We start from the raw sequence: 17,443 nt of genomic DNA, 5'->3' as shown, positions 1-17,443 counted from the left end.
ATCTGGCCCATGGCTGCCTTGCTGGGACCCTTCAGCACAGCGCAGCTGCTGCCACTTTAAATGTGACTCCTTTATGCTGGGAGCAAGAAGGGAGGCTTTGTGCTCTGTTCTGTCCTACTGCCCCCCCCCCCCTCCCCGAAAAAAATCTCTCAACTCCCACTGGCCAGTTTCTGAACAATAGGGGCTGAGAAATTTTGCTGGCAACAGGGAAAACCAATGAAGCCTCCTCACTCCCTCCCTCCTGCCAGGAGCAGCTTGCAACTGTAGCCTTCAGGTTCCTGAGGACTGCTGGCTGGGAGCTGCCTAGGTAAGCACCTCCCAGCCAGAGCCTGCCTCTGGCACCTTCACCTTCTCTCCCCCAGCTACCTGTCCCAGGCCATCATCCAAAGCCTCTGTACCTCTTTCCCTCAGGTCACAGCTCCTTCTCAGACCCTGCACCCCCTCGTAGAGCACCTCCCCTGGGCCAGAATCCTCTCCAACACCCACACCCCCTTCTGGACTCTGTACCCAAGACCTCTGCCCCAGATCACAACCCTTTCCTTCACCTAAACTCCCTCTCAGACTCCACAGCCCCTCCTGCACCCCAGTCTCCTATCCCAAGCTCCTTTCTGCACCCAACCTCTGTCCCCGACCACACACACCCTCAGTAGAAATGTGGCCCTTGACCACTTGACAAAATCTTGGAGTGGCCCTCCCCCCATTAAAAACTATTACCCACCCCTGATGTTAGAGAAGATAAAGACCTAGAGTACAGAACAAGCGTTGTGATGCATTTCAAAAATCAATTTTTCATTTATTAGCTCAACTGAAACAAACATGAGTACAGTCTTCCTCCTCCCCCAAACACAGACTGTTAAGTAAGCTCTAAGAAAAAGCAAACCTTAACTGATCAAATCACAGTGCTTAATATTATACATAAAATCACTCATGCTAGGATTTAAATATCTAGAACAGTTCTAAGCAGAATAACAAAATGCCTACTTTTGTTTTTACTTTGAGTAACTCATTTCTTAAAAAACACATAACCAGCTTGAACAGTGTTATGCTTAAAAATACATCAGCGGCAATTTCATCAAAATTGCATCATATTTCATAGAAAAACAGAAGAAAACAGGGATTGCACAGTAAAGTAATATATTTATAAAGCAACATCACTTATACAAAGGATAATTTGTCTCTACCAAAAGAGTACAGTTTTCCTCCATACATGAGTCCTACAGTCCTTCCCACATGAGTTGTCCCAATGATGCCATCTTTCCTGATGCAACAACTACATAAATAACGACATAAATCACTTAATGGCAAATAAGTGTAAATTACATGGTAATGCCCCATACTACTTTTGCATATGCTTCATTTTATGAAAAATATAGCACTGTTCACTATTAAACAACCAGCTGTATTTTGCCCAAGCCTTCATAATTTGGGCAAAAAAATGATCCCTAACATAGTTTGAATGCATGTGCAATTTTTAAAAAATGTGACTACATGTAAAACATTGCAAAATGGAAGATTACCAGTTTATGTGTGTGACTTCACCCAAGCACCAAAAGTTATCAGTATGACATCAAATCCCTGAACAGCAAGATTCTTACTGAAGAGCCCTTCAATTCAAGCAAATACTATTTTGAGGCTGTTTTGAGAGGAAAAAAAGTTGTTCTGAAAGCGTTTAAAAAATGATGCTGCCCCAGTAGTTTTTCAGGATGTGAGCAAAAAAGAGCATGTAGAAAAGAGAAAATAAGCAATTAACATTTAAGTAGTTGTAATGTGAATTTATCCTTCAGTAGCAGGAAATGTGACCTAGCGTATTAGTTATATCAGACAAAACCCTAAAATACTAGAGTCTACCATTGTGATAAAAAAGGAATATATAGATATGTTCACACCGGGGGAAAAAAAGACATAGAAGTAAGTCTCAGCACACATCTATCCAAGGATAAAAGACTTGAGGCATGGTCACGGCAAGTCTGGGTCAGCTGAGTTGGGCTCATAGGCAGAGATGAAAGTAAGTGGGAGTGTCCTGGTGCGCAGCTCTAGCAAGAGCTGGCTGAGCTGTGGCAAAAGCCAGCAGGAAGCTATTTAAAGAGCTGGCAGGGACCCGGGTTGCAACAGGACAGTTACCTGTAAGAAATTTTAAGTTACTCTCACTGTTGCTCACAGGGCTCAGACTGTGGGGAAAAAAAAGTTTTGTGAATATTCAGGCTACATCTACTACAAGCCTCTTGCAGAAGAGCAAATGCAAATGGGAGCTCATTTGTATATGCAGCGCTTTCATTTGCATTTTCTCTTCCCTTTCCTTTTGTGCAAGAGATTTTGTGCAAAAAAGTTCAGTGTAGACCCCCTTTTGCACAAGAGCCATTCTTCCTCATTTTTTGAGGCTCTGAGCTGGGGCCAATGGGTTTGGGGTGTGGGCTCTGGTAGGGAGTTTAGATGTGGGAGGGAGCTCGGGACTGGGGGAGAGAACTGACATGTGGGTGGGGTACAAGCTCTGTTGTGGGACTTGGGATGAGGCGTTTGAGGTGCAGGAAGGAGCTCGCGGTTGAGACAAAGAGGAAACTGGGGCATGGGGGAGGGAGTGGAGTTCAGGCGATGTTTATCTAAGGCGGCTCCTGGGAAATGGCCTATACACATGTGACTCTTAGGCGGGGAGCCAGAGAGACTCTGCATGCTGCCTGCATCCGTAGGCACCATCCCTGCAACTCCCACTGGTTGTGGTTCCCAGCCAATGGGGGAGCTGAGAAGCCAGTGCTTGGGGTAAGGGGAGCATGCAGAGCTTCCCTGGCCTCCCACATGCCTAGTAGCCACAGATATGTGGAGGCTGCCTCCCAGGAGCTGTGCAAAGCCGGGGCAGGTAAAGGACCTGCTTTATCCCTGCTGATCAGAGATATCCCTATCCCAGAGCCTGCACACCAGATCAAGCCCAACTGTCTTCACAGTGATTTTCAGTCCCAGAGCTTGAATCTGTAAGACCAAGTCAGCTAACTCAAGCCAGCCATAGTTTTTTTTTTAATCCCTATGTAGCTATAACCTCAAAGCCCAGGTCAACTGACTCAATGATGAGGTGCTTGTTTTCTGGGGCTAAAGCAGCAGATGTTCAGGCTTAGGTTGGAGACCAATCTCTGAGACCCATTCTCTCGCCAGATCTGAAAGCCTGGGCTTTGGCCCAAACATGAAGATCTATACTACAATTTTTAGTGCCATACTGCAAGCCTCAGTCATTGATCTGGGCTCTGAGACTTGCTGTTCGGTATCTATTTTTGTAATTAGACATCCCTAAGCACTCAGGCCATAACTCAGGATCAAGGAAAAATTGTATAGTGCAAATACTAACATAGCAGAACAACAAATAAGTAATTGCAAAGGTGGAAAAAGAGAGTCATCCCAAAAGAGTTGTAAATAAAAAAGCTAAAGAAAATTTGATATTGTATCATCTCAAAACAACAAAACCTCCATAGAGATTCATCAGTATCAAAAAATGAAGATCAGTAGACATAGTGAAAAATTAAACGTCATGCAAGAAATGTCCAAGAGCAGAGATATTTTTAAAGAAACAGGCTCTCAAGTTATATAAGCCAGACAGGCAGAAATTTTGTCAACCTAGGGTCTGTGTGTGTAAATTGCAGTCTAATTTGTCAACTTCATAGACGAGTCTGCAGAAGACAACTCAGTTAGTCAATCAATATTTAACTGCCTTGTAGTCTCACACCTTTCCTATTATATCTCTGTAGATTCAAACTATTTTAAAATTATTAAAATTATGCTTGAACAGTTCAGATGATTTTGTTTCTCAATAGAATTCATTTTCAAAAGTTATTTGGGAGATCTGTGCCAAATAGTTAACTTTGTTCAATTTTAAGAGAACAATTTCTACTAAATAAAAAAAAAGTAATTAATCTCAAAGTATATATAGAGAGAGGGAGAGGGAGAGGGAGAGGGGGGGGAGAGAGAGAGAGAGAGAGAGAGAGAGAGGTGTCACCGCTGTAGCTTAGCTTTAACAATACTTCATACGTTTTGTTTCTCCCTGCAGACTCTTTCTCCTCTACCCTCAGTAGGTGGTTTGTGAGTCACAACTAAGGGAACCGCTGTCCTATAGCATATTTTGTAAGAATAATGAAGACCTAATGAGGTCACTGATTTCTAAGACATTCTTCTGGTTAAACTCTTTGCTAATGTAGAGTGGCTGCCAGTTTCATATAGAAGATAAAGTCCATAGGCTAGTAAAGATCCACTGTATACTAAAACAGTAACAAAAAGAACAACATTGAGCACAGAGAAAAGATACCCATGTGAATCATAAAAACCTCTTGCTTATATCACATCAACTTTTGCCAGCAGCCATGTAATTAAAAAACAAAACCACCACACACACATGCAAATATACTCTAAAGGCAACTAACACTCTAAAATGAAGTCATTTATTTACAATACTAAAATCAACCATTGTAACCCAGTAAACCAATAGATGAATCTATTGGAATGTATTCACTCATAAAGAAAGATATTTAATCAGTTCTCAAGGGAAAGCGGATAAAGAAATTATTTACTTGTTTGTACTTCCTCCCTCTAAGTAAAGTTTCTGGTATAGATCCTTTCTTTTGAAAGGCACAGAGATAGAGAAGTTCCTATTATGAATAATAACCCTTACAATTAACTAAGACAACTACGTGAATAATACTAAAAGAGAATGATCAAATCTTTTCTTTTCATATAAAATACCAATACTTCAAAGCAGTAAATTAGAAATAGTACATACAAATATCTGACACTACCACTGAGCTATCCTCTGATGACAACATAAAGAAAAAAACGAATTAGCCTCAGCTGCTGTATAATATGATTCATGAACTACAGATCAAACAAATATAGAGTCCCTCTGCAATACAACAAGAAAGTAATATTTCAAAAAATTCATGTAAATAGCTTGCTGCGGGGGCTGCCTCACAAATTTCAAGAAACCAAACTAATCCACAATTGGCAATCAGTGTTCTTCCAGGTTGAACAGAGTAAATTTTGAAGTTAACCCACAACAACTGGATGGAACAGATATGCAGCTATACAACCGGACACAGGCTAGCATATAAAGTTTACATCAAATTAATCAAAAATCATGATGAAACTTCAGAAGGGTGGTCAGAACTGACCTAACTCTGCTCCCACTGAAGTCAATAGTAATCTTCAAAGAGAACTGAATTAGGCCAGTGCTTTTTAAATCCTCTCCTTACTTTCCAACTTTTTGTACTGACACACACTTCAATTCTTTAAACAGTAGGGAAAAACATGAAACAGTTCTTTGCTTGCTCCATAGACTACCACAACTCACCTACTTGGGCTTAATGGCAAAGACCATCCAAAAATTAAAACAAGTGGCTACCCACTACCAATACTCTAAATTCCATTGGCAATCTATCTATTTAATAAGAAGTCCAAATATATGAGGTATTATTAGGCTAGCACAAAGTCTCAGAGACTGTGCTGAATGGATTATTAACGAATGTCCATGATGCTCTAACAATGATAATGCAGCTATGCATGTTCAGATTCAGACTTCTGGAAACAGAGCAGGAATATTCTGAACTTTGAGAGAATCTAGATATGAAACAGTTTACTAGCTGTTCAGACCAAGTCTTACTATGTTTGGGACTGAATTCAATCAACTTCTTCTGAGAACTTTTCATAGTAGTACCATCTTCCCTGCATGGCCAGTGCACAATTTGGGGAGGGGAAGTACAATGGGGAAGAAAAAGTACTCTCACCAGAGAGAGAGAAGAAAAAGCAGCACACAGTAACTAGAGAAAATATTAGTGTATACTTAAATTACATGGTGAAATGAGTCTTTGGTAAAAAAAAAAAGGTATCCCAAGGAACCCAAACAAGTTTCTCATGAACCCTAATTTATTCTATGTATTCATTCATCCACCTCATGAAAACTCTAATTTCAATCAGCCTTCCAGTACAAGATAAACATACACTTCACATTAATCCAATGTGCAGCACATCTACAGTGACTTGAATATCAAATCTGATGCCACGCAAAAATGCAAACTTTTTTGGAAGAAAAATATAAACTGGAGATACTATATTTCTTAGTACAGTTACAAATCTTAATAGGATAATAGGAGTCAAATAATGTCTTAATATAGATTTGGGAAAGTTAAGAGACACAGTATTGATTTTCTATCTTTAATTTTAAAAAAGCCAATGTTTTTGAAGCTTATAATATCACCATGGCATGTACATATAGGGTGTGTCTAGACTACAGGGTTTTTCAAAAAAAGAAGCCTTTTTTCGAGAAAACTTCCCTTGCGTCTAGACGGCTGCCGCATTCTTTCGAAAGTAGATCGAAAGAACGCGGCAGTTTTTTTGACTGTGGAAAACCTTGTTTTATGAGGAATAATGCTTTTTTTTCCCCAAAAGTGCTCTTTTGAAAAAAAGGCGCTATGTAATGCAAACTGTGCTTTTTCGAAAAAGAGCATCCAGACTGCCTGGGTGCTCTCTTTCAAAAAAGCAGCTTGCTTTTTCAAAAATACTGGTTGTAGTCAAGGTGCTCTTTTTCGAAAGAGACTTTTTTGAAAGTATCTTTCAAAAAAGCCTCTTTCAAGAGAGGCTTACAGTCTAGATGTAGCCATATATTTTTGAGTTAACAAAGTCCTGTGAAGAAAATCTTTATTTTGTGAAGTTTATACACTGAGTTACCAAATCTTGAAAAATGAATTCACCAAAGCTTCAACAGAGATGCACTTTTCACTTTAATAAAATTAGCTATTAGAGTTTCAAAGCATTTGTATACCAACATTTTGTAGTTAAAAAGTGGTTAAGATCTCAATTATGATCCTATAGAGCCCTCTAGTGTTCCAAAAAGCAGTACTACCACTCACATGAAATAAGTTACAGTTGATCAAGGCAGCTAATCTAATCAGTTAGTATTAGTAGAGGTGAGGTAGTACATCAACTTCAGCACTATTTAACTTCCCTTAGCTGATCATATGAACAACTGAAATATTAGACTATGTCTAGACTACATCCTCTTTTGAAAGAGGGATGTAAATTAGACAGATCGAAATTGCAAATGAAGCTGGGATTTGAATTTTCCACACTTCATTTGCATAATGGCGGCTGCACATTCTTTCGAAAAAGGGTATTTCAAAACTGAAATCCCCATCTAGACACAGTTCTTTCAACCCCCCCCCCCTTTTCGAAAGATCCTGTAAATCTCATTTTTTAAGTACAGGATCTTTTGAAAAAGGGTATTTTTCTGAAAGAACAGTGTCTAGCCGGTGGTTTAACTTACGAAATACCCATTTGCAAAATAACGCGTGGCCGCCATTATGCAAATGAAGCAAGGGAAATTCAAATCCCTTGATTTATTTGCAATTTTGATCTTTCTAATTTACATCCTTCTTTCGAAAAAAGGATGTAGTTTAGACATGCCTTGGGCTATGTCTACACTTGCAGCTTCTTGCGTCAGAAGTATGCAAATGAGGCTAAGCGTGTAATATCGCCGAGCCTCATTTGCATACCTAATGAGCCTCCATTTTTGCAGAAGAGGTTCTTGCGCCATAAGGAGCTGTCTACACTGCCCCTTCTTGTGCAAGAAAACCTCTCTTCCGCAATGCCATTATTCCTGAAAATAATTGGCGTAACGGCATTTCGCAAGAGGGGTTTTCTTGCGCAAGAAGGGGCAGTGTAGACAGCTCCTTCTGGCGCAAGAACCTCTTCTGGAAAAATGGCGGCTCATTAGGTATACAAATGAGGCTCGGCGATATTCCACTCATTTGCATAATTCTCACGCAAGGAGCCGTGAGTGTAGACACAGCCTTAGTGTTTTATACAATAACACCACTCATTTGTCCAGTGTAGATAGAGGCTTAGGGGTTCCAAGCAATTAAGGTAGCATATACTGAAATATACTGTCTTGATAAGTCTATCTCTGAAAGGCTCAGATGAAACCTTGGAAGCATGTGTACATTTTTCATTTTATTAATTCACAGAAAACAAAAACACCACAAAAAAACACCTTATTGTGCTTCTATGACGCATTCTAAGTAAAAACACTTCACCCATCTCTATATTTGTTCTGCATTGTTTCATCATTCTCAACATGTTTCAGAGCAGCATAGCGTGACCAAGACATGGTGGCGCTTAGGTCTAGTACCATGGCAAAGACAACATATGTTTAGTCCTGTGACAGTTCCTCTTCATGATATATGAAAATTAACTTATGAATATAAATATTCATAACACGGAGATGCTGGGGACAAAATACCTCACGTAAGCTATCAATTTCAATGTTACAATCCACTGGATCTGTAAATCCTATTTTGGGGCATGTATCATTCTTGCATGTGAAGTTAGAAATATGAAGTATGAGACTGTTTATAGTTTTAAATGTGCTAATGAGAGCCATTACTACTGCCTGCCCCCCCCCCCCCCCCTTAACAACTTGGTTATCAACTTAATGACTTGTAAACAGCTTTGTTTGTTCTCTAGGTCCAAAAGTGATTGGACTCTTAACACATATGACCATATCATGTGGTACTGGTACCCATCTTGAACCCGGTAAATTTCCATGAAAGGGGAGATGTAAAACTAAAGATTCACACTCTAGGGAAGATACTATTTAAACAACAGGAAGCTATGAGCCCTTTGTCTTCAGCTGGCCAGAGGAAATAGCCCTGGCACACACTAGTCTAGAAGGTTACTAAAGGGGCTGGAGACCCAAGTCAGAGTAAAGGAATTTGTCTCCGACTTGAAGATTATGCCTGAAATAAGAACAGTTCTTTAGTGTAAGAATCTGCTTGCAATAAGCTTCTTAGTGGTTTTGAACTACCTATGCATTTTCTATTCATTTTAATGAAATAACTTACTTTCATCTGTTGGTTTTCACTTGCAACTACTTAAATCCTACTGTTTGTATTTAATAAAACATTTTTGTTTACTATCAGGCCCAGTGTAAATAATTGATACCTAGAGGGAAGAATCATTGTGCACCTCTCTCTTTCATTGAAGGAGGCTTATCTGATGAGCTTTCACTGTGCAAAACTTTTACACAGAGAAAGACTGATTTATTTGGGTTTTTTTAAATCCCTTTGAGGGTTGGTTTCCTGGGTGCTGTGCCTAAGAACTGCATCCTCCCAGAGGTGAAATGGTTCAGTGTCTGCATTGCTCTGCAGGGGGGAGGTTACCTCAACTCTGTGCCTTGTCTGGGGGAGACTAGAAAGTCTGGCCCAGCAGGGCAAGGTGGTGGGGAGCCCTAGAGAACAAGTTGGGTGTCAATGGCATGATCAGCACACCATGGAACAATCTCAAGGGGACTTCTGTAAGCACACCCATCACAAGTCCCTCCTATCACAGAGAACAATGATTAATCTAAAGTGGGACCACTCCCTTCTGCAGAAAGGCATGCAATCGCCACTAATTCTCTCTCCTCTTGTAGTCTCTTCCTCTTAAGATAATTTTGTGGAGGCCAAGAATTTAAGTCACACTTTAGTAAAGTTCTACAGTTGAGCCTAATAAGTTGCACAGTATTTTCAGAGGAAGATGGAGAAATTAATTCACCCTGCTTTTCTACTACCTTGATGTGTATGAGGTTCTTTACAATGGACCAAGTTACCACTCCCACTTCTGATGCTGAGATTTCCTAAAAGGCAGGAGGCTAACAGTAGACAAAAATCTCAAAACAGGCAGTCCTGGTCCTAGAAGCCAGGTTAATAGTTTCAAGAGTTATACAAACATAAGAACCTACTTCTGTCATACAAGTAGAAAAATAGGCAAAAACATGATCGATCCACAAGCAAAAGGAGTTGGGAGACGTGGATGTGTAAGTCCCATATTTAGAGATGGCCAATTTCAATTCTTAGATAACTGGGGGGGGGGGGGGGGGGGGGGGGGGGGAAAGGTCACCAAAAAGCCAGACAAAATGTGTCTACAGCTGAAAATCTGACAGTGTTTAAAATACTGTCACTTGATGTTAATAGTCAGTGTAGGACTCATGGGAGGCTTCATTTATGTGGTGAGTCTAATCTCAGTGTAGTTCTCCACCTTTCAGCTTTTAAGACTGAATTAAAGAGTCAGTGTTATGGTTGATCAGTTCTTGTTGACATGTACAAGGCTATCATAAAATTGAAAAGGTTAGATTCAGAAAGGAATTGTCTATCCTTAGACGACAGACAAGACATACGTAACAAAGGAAAAGTAGCATAATTCTGTGGAGTAGCCAGCAACAATCACATTATTTACTGTTGAGCAATGGTGGCTCCCAGAGGAAAAAGCAACAAAAAGTTATGACCCAATATGTCCACACGTATTTCATGTTTATAATGTAAAAGCCTAATATTTTGTTGAAATTTGGGGAGTAGCAAGAGTCATTTGTGATGTTAATGGATTTTTTTTTCAAATGTATTGAACTTAATTGCAAGACAGAATACAAAATGGTGTATGTTCAGTGCTATCTCTACTATGAAAGCGTGACTTACAAATGTAGATTTTTTTTTGTTATCTAACTGCACTCAAAAACAAAACAATGTAAAATTTTAAAGCCTACAAGTTCAATCAGTCCTAGATCTTGTTCGGCCAACTGCTAAGACAAACATACTTGTTTACATTTATGGGAAATAATGCTGCCCACTTCTTATTTACAATGTCACCAGAATGTGAGAATAGGTGTTCACATGGGACTTTTGCAGCAAGCATCGCAGAGTATTTACATGCCAGATTTGTGAAACATTCATACGCACCTTTCTGCTTCTGCCACCTTTCCAGAGGACATACCTTCCATGCTGATGGAATTTGTTAAAAAATAATGCATTAATTAGATTTATGATTGAACTCCATGGGGACGGGGAGTGAGAATTATACGCCTCTGGCTCTGTTTTACCCACATTCTGCCATATATTTTATGTTACAGTAGTCTTGGATGATGACTCAGCACATGTTCATTTTAACAACACTTTCACTGCAGATTTGACAAAACACAAAGGAAGTATTAATGTGAGATTTCTGAAGATAGCAACAGCACTTGATTCAAGGTTTAAGAATCAGAAGCGCCTTCCAAAATCTGAGGAGGATAAGGGGTGGAGTATGCTTTCAGAAGTCCTAAAAGAGCAACATTCCAAAGCGGATACTATAGAACCACCAAAAAAGATAATCACCCTTTTGCTGGTGGCATCTGAGTCAGCTGATTAAAATGAACATATGATGGTGCACACAGCTTTGAACTGTTATAAAGCAGAACCCACCATTAACATGGATGCATGCTCTCTGGAATGGTGGTTGAAGCATGAAGGGACATATGAAAGAGAAGTTACTCACCTTGGTGCAGTAACTGTCGTTCTTCGAGATGTGTGTCCACATGGGTGCGCCACTGTAGGCTTACCCCAGAGCTGCAGGACAGAGCTATTCAAAGCTGTATTCAATTGGATCGTGCATGCGCGGGGGAGTCTCGTGGCATTCGCACTCTCCTGCGCTGCGCAATCTGGTATTAACCAGTTCCTCGGACCCGCCTCAGAATCTGCAAGAGACAGAAAACAAACTCCAAAGCAGGAAGGCGGGTTGGTCGTGGAGCACCCATCGGGACACACATCTCAAAGAACGACAGTGACTGCACCAAGGTGAGTAACTTCGCTTTCTTCTTCAAGTGATGTCTCCGTGGGTGCTCCACTGTAGGTGACTGAGTAGCAGTACCCACCTGTCGAAAGGAAGGTGGGATTCGGAGGCCCTTATCTATTCATGGATGAAAGCACTGCAGATGCTACGGAAGTATCCGGAAGCCATCTGCACTGGATAGCGTAGTGCTTGGCAACCGTGTGATAAGAAGCCCAGGTGGCTGCCCTACAGATATCAGAAAGGGGAACACCTTTTTGAAAAGCAGTGGAAGTTGCTTCAGCTCTTGTAGAGTAGGCTCTTGGGCGCTGTGGAAGTGGCACATTTTGTATGGCATAGCACTGGGTTTGGCAGGAAACAATGATGTTGGATATTCTCTGGGATGATAAAGGCTCTCCTTTAGAACGCTCAGCGAGGGAGACTAGTAATCTGCCAGTTATTCTAAAGAGTTTAGTGCGCTCTATATAAAAAGCTAGGGCTCTGTGCACGTCTAGTGTGTGGAGAGCTGCCTCACGCGATGAAGCATGAGGTTTTGGGTAAAAAGCGGGTAGCACTACTGGCTCGTTAAGGTGGAAATCCAAACAGACCTTAGGGATAAAGGATGGATGGTATCTCAGGATCACACTGTCCTTGTTAAAAACAGTATATGGAGGTACCGCCATAAGCGCTGAAATCTCACTCACTCTTCGTGCTGAGGTGATGGCGATGAGAAAGACCAATTTCATCGTAAGGGCCTGGAGAGGAACTGTAGCTACAGGCTCAAAGTGTGGGGCTGTGAGAGTTCTAAGTACTAAGTCCAGGCTTCACAACGGGGAGGGAGTACGTACAGGGGGGTTCAGGTTTACTAGACCCTTAAGAAATCTCCTTGTGAGAGGGTGGGCGAATAAAGAAACACCGTCTATTGGGAGCTGAAAGGCTGTCAATGCCGCGAGATGGACACTAAGACCAATCCAGTCTGTTTCAGGTGCATCACATAATCCAGAATTATATGGATTGGGACTGTTTGAGGATCCGTAAGACGTTCGGAACACCAGGAAGTGAATCGTCGCCATTTGTCAAGATAAGTAGATCGTGTATTCTGTTTCCTACTGTGGATGAGAATGTCTTTGACTTGGTTAGAACACAGAGCCTCAGAAGCATTTAGCCAACTAGGTACCATGCTGAGAGATGAAGGGTACGCAGTTGCAGGTGCAGGGGAGAGCCTTGCTTCTGGGTTAAGACATCTGGGATCAACGGGAGCTGATATGGTGGGTATAGTGCCAGTCATAACAGGTGTGGATACCAACGCTGACATGCCCACACAGGCACTATTAATATTACCATTGCTCTGTCGAGTTTGATTTTGTGCAGGACTCTGGAGATAAGAGGCGTAGGCAGAAAAGCATACATGAAGGGATATCTCCAATTGAGGAGAAAGGCATCCCCCAAGGATTTGCGGCTGAGGCCCTCTCTGGAACAGTAATGGTGACATTTCCTGTTGTTGGCAGTGGCAAATAGGTCTATTCAAGGAGTACCCCATTGGCAAAAGACGGAGTGGAGGACTCCGCGGTGAATCTCCCATTCGTGATCCGTTGCGAAATTCCTGCTGAGGGAATCCACAATCGTGTCGCTGATGCCAGGTAAATAAGATGCCAGAAGGGTTATGCCGTTGGCAATGCACTAGTTCCATAGTCGGGTTGACTCCGTGCACAGCGATCGGGATCATGCACCTCCCTGACGATTTATATAATACATGGTCACTATGCTGTCTGTGAGAACGCCCACTGTGGAGTTGCGAAGGTATGAGTGGAAATGCCTGCAAGCGTTGGCGACTGCCCTCAACTTCAGGAGATTTATATGTTGTAGAGACTTCTGTGGTGACCAATGGCCTTGGATGGAGAGTTTGCCCATATGAGCACCCCAGCCAATGAGGGAGGCATCTCTGGTAACGTGACAACGAGGTGGCAGCTGACGAAATGGGGTCCCTTACAGTAAGCTGTCATCTTTGTTCCACCATTAGAGAGAAGTTCTGACTGTGAACGGAACAGTCATCAAATTGTGTACATTGTGTTTCATAGGATTATAGATTGTAATCAGCCAGTGTTCCAGCGGCGAAAAGTGCAATCTGGCATGGGAGACAACATATGTTGTGCAGGCCATGTGTCCCATCAGTTTCAGTACTGTGATGATCTGTACTGAGTGTTTGTAGAGGAGCTCGTCCAGTAGTTCTTGTATTGCCCAAAATCTGGCGATGGGTATGTACGCCTTTGGGACTATGGAGTCAAGGCGAGCGCCTATAAACTCTAGATTATGAGTAGGCTGAAGAGTGGATTTGTCCTCGTTGATGAGGAGACCTAGGAAAAGGAAGGTTTCGCCTGTAATCCGCACCATTTCGGAAGCTTCCACAGATGAGCATCCTTTTATAAGGCAATTGTCTAGGTAGGGGTATATCACCACCCTCCTGTGTCGAAGGTACATGGCTATCTCTGTGAGCGTCTTCGTGAACACCCTGGGTGCTGTTGCGAGGCCAAAGGGCAGAACTTGATATTGACAGTGGTCTGTAGCGATTGTGAAGCGTAGAAGCTTCCTGTGCACGGGATGAATTGTCATGTGAAAATAAGCATATTTGAGGTCGAGAGCAGCAAACCAATCACCCTGCTCCAGGGGAGGTAGTATGGAGGCTAAGGTCACCATCTTCAAACGTTGTTTCCGGAGATATTTGTTTAGTTGCCAGAGGTCTAATATCGGTCTCCATCCACCGGTTTTATTTTGTACCAGAAAATAGCAGGAGTAGAATCCTCTCCCGTGGAATTGAAGTGGTACTCTTTCCACCACACCTATATGAAGCAGGTGAGTGATTTCAATGCGTAGTAAGTCTTCATGAGAGGGGTCCCTGAAGAGGGTCGGGGATGGTGGGTTGTGGGCGGAAGAGAACAGAATGGGATGACATATCTGGATTGGATTATCTCCAAAACCCACTTGTCGGTGGTAATGTTGGCCGTGATGGTTGAAGGGCCTTAGGCAATGGTGAAACCATGTGGGTAAGGCTTGGAGGGGCTCTCTGCTTGCTCTTGACCAACGCGTCAAACCTGCTGTTTGTTGCCGGGCTGAGTCTGTGTGCAATTGTTAGGGTTCCGGCATCTCATTGGTCTGTGGTGTTGACTATGACGTGGTTGGTCGAATTGATGTTGTTGATGTTGCCACTGCTGCCTACTGTGGAAATAATCATAGCATCTTTGAAATGGTGTATAACACCTCTTTCTATATGGTAGGGTGCACATTCACAGTGATCGGAGGGTTGTTCTAGAATCTTTACTAGAATGCAGGACGAATCTGTCTTTTTGCTGAATAATTTGTCCATATCAAACAGTAAATCTTCCACTTTTGTTTGCAGCTCTCTGGGGACTCCTGCGGATTGAAGAAAGGAGGCCCTTCTCATAACTATGGCCGTAGCTGTGGTCCAAGCCGCCGTGTCTGCCACGTCCATAGCGATTTGCAGACTTGCTTGTGTGGATGCGTAGCCCTCCTGAACGAGGGACTTGAGCAGTGGTCTTTTGGATTCTGGCAACGCCTCCATCAGGTCCGTCAGCTTGGCGTAGTTATCAAAGTTGTGGTTTGATAAGTGCGCGAAGTAGTTGGCTATCCTGAGGAGTGAAGTTGAGGAAGTGTATACCTTCAGGGTAGTCATAGCAGTCCCGGTGATAGTAGGACGACTGTGAAGAAGAACATCTGTAAGGATGATGCCTCGTATAATCATGCCGAGAAGATGATCTCCGTGAATGCAGAGATGGAGAGGGATAATAAGATCTTCTCGGAAGTGGAGACGGAGAAGCAGAGAAACGATGAGAGTACCTACAGGTATCTCTAGGAGGCATCAGAAAAGGAGATGGCAGTCTATCAGGAAAGCTATATCTCCTAGAAAGCCAGGATGATCTCCTGCTTGATGGTGGAGGTGGAGAAAGTGATGGAGCTGGTGAGAACATGAGAGGCGGTGAACCTGGGGATGGACTGTGGTAATGGTAGGTCTTCACGCGTGCTTTGGCAGGTGCTGACTGCTCCATTGCTGAGGCTGGGGCTATGTGTGGTGTTGAAGTTGGTGCCATCCACTCCGGCACCAACCTCGGTGTCGGTTGTTGATGAGGTGAAGTCGGTACCTCTCGCCCCTGTGCCGAGGTTGGTGCCGATCGGCCTCTCGGCGAAGTCAGAGCCTTCTGGCCCCGTGCCGCGGTTGGTGCCAAACACTCATGTGCCGGGGTTGGTGGCTCTTGGTTCTGTAACCAGGTCGGCGCCGTTTGCTCCCGTGCCGAGGTCAGTGCCAGCTGACGAGGTGGTGATCCCTCCAGTGCCGAGTCCGACTCAGAGGATGCAGAAGTGGCCCGTACCAGTGCTGACTCTGCCGTGCTTCCATCGCTACAGGCGGTGCCGATGGCTTTGGTACGGATACCACCGGAAGTGCCGCTGAAGAGATTGCAGCCAAGTGGTGCGAGGTCTCGGGCGGATCAATCATTTTGAATGTCTTAGAAGCTGTACGGGCACTCATAACTGAAGTGCCTGACCTAGACCCCGTGCTAGTTCTGCCCTGAGAAGTTAAGGGCAGCAATCTAGTGGGGGAGGGCTTAGACTTCTTAGGAGGCACCCTAGTCGGAGAGGAGGCACTCTTCTTTTGAGGCTGTTGACTGGCTCCAGGCGGAGAGGATGATCCCACAGGCTGGAGCGCATTATTGAAAAGGATCATCTGAAGCCTCATCTCTCTATCACGACAAGCCCTGTTTGCGAGTTTGAGCAGTGTACACACTTGTGGTACATGGCTCTCGCCAAGGCAACAGATACACGCCGCATGGCCATCTGAGGCAGGCATGGCGTTGTGGCATAGTGAGCATTTTTTTAAAACCTGGGGAACCCTGCATATTTTATGTATATTTTCTTCTTCTTTTTTTTTTGGAATATAGAACGAGGGTGAACTATGTACAAGTGCTGAGGCACTATAACAAGAAGGGGAAGAATGGAAACTTAGCGGTATATACTATTACGAATTTTTTTTTTAACTGGAACATGAACAGGTAACAAGTAGTAACTAGAAAAGAGTAAAACTGAGGAAAAGTAACTGGTTTTGTCTCACAAGTGTTGACAATGAGGGGGGAGGATTTGCTCCATCTGCAGTCTGAGGAGGTTAAGAGGAACTGGTTAAGATTGGATCGCACAGCGCAGGAGAGCGCAAACGCTGCCAGACACCCCCGCGCATGCACAATCCGACTGAATATGGCTTTAAACATCTCCGTTCTGCGGCGGCGGGGCAAGCCCAGCACCTACGGTGGAGCACCCATGAGGACATCACTCGAAGAAGAAACTTTAGTGCATCTGCCTGTAAATTGTGCTACGTGAATACCTCTTCTCACTCTCAGGTGACATTGTGAACAATAAGAAGGCAGCATTATCTTCTGAAAATGTAAACAAACTTGATGGGATGAACTACAACTGTAGGCTCTAAAATTCTACATTGTTTTATTTTTGAATGCAGGTTTTTTGTAAGTTCAACTTTTGTCACAAAGATTGCACTACAGTATTTGTATTATATGAACTGAAAAATTCTATTTTTTATTTTTATTGTGTGAATATTTGTAATATAAAATATAGAGTGAGCAGTGTACACTTAATTGTGTGTTGCATTTGAAATTAATACATTTGAAAATATAGAAAACATCTAAAACATTCAAATAAATGACATTCTGTTATTGTGTAATAGTGCAATCATGATTATTCACAATTTTTAATTGCATGACAACCTAATTTGTATGTATACATATATAGCCTTGATTCTAGGCACTTTAACAATGACTAAAACCACAAACCATTAAAAAAAACAATA

At 42.6% G+C, this 17,443-nt stretch overlaps 1 protein-coding gene across 9 annotated transcripts in view; it reads right to left on the bottom strand.

The window, feature by feature from the left end:
- The window catches only part of SLC41A2 (solute carrier family 41 member 2), a 107,216-nt gene that overhangs the window by 38,898 nt on the left and 50,875 nt on the right, over window positions 1-17,443 (bottom strand). For 3 of the 9 annotated variants that reach the window (XR_012906454.1, XR_012906456.1, XM_075938662.1), the window contains exon 7: window positions 11,308-11,506. The exons of the other annotated variants lie outside the window; for them this stretch is intronic. Coding sequence is in view for 1 of the 3 variants with exons in the window: in XM_075938662.1 (XP_075794777.1) it covers window positions 11,308-11,506 (199 nt within the window). In the remaining 2 variants the exon portion in view is untranslated. The remainder of the gene's footprint in view (window positions 1-11,307; window positions 11,507-17,443) is intronic. 9 annotated transcript variants of the gene reach the window in all.

Source organism: Pelodiscus sinensis, chromosome 1 (assembly GCF_049634645.1).
Source record: "Pelodiscus sinensis isolate JC-2024 chromosome 1, ASM4963464v1, whole genome shotgun sequence".
Taxonomy (NCBI): Eukaryota; Metazoa; Chordata; order Testudines; family Trionychidae; genus Pelodiscus; species Pelodiscus sinensis.
The sequence above is the reverse complement of the archived record's forward strand: the minus strand, read 5'-3'. Positions and strand labels throughout refer to the sequence as shown.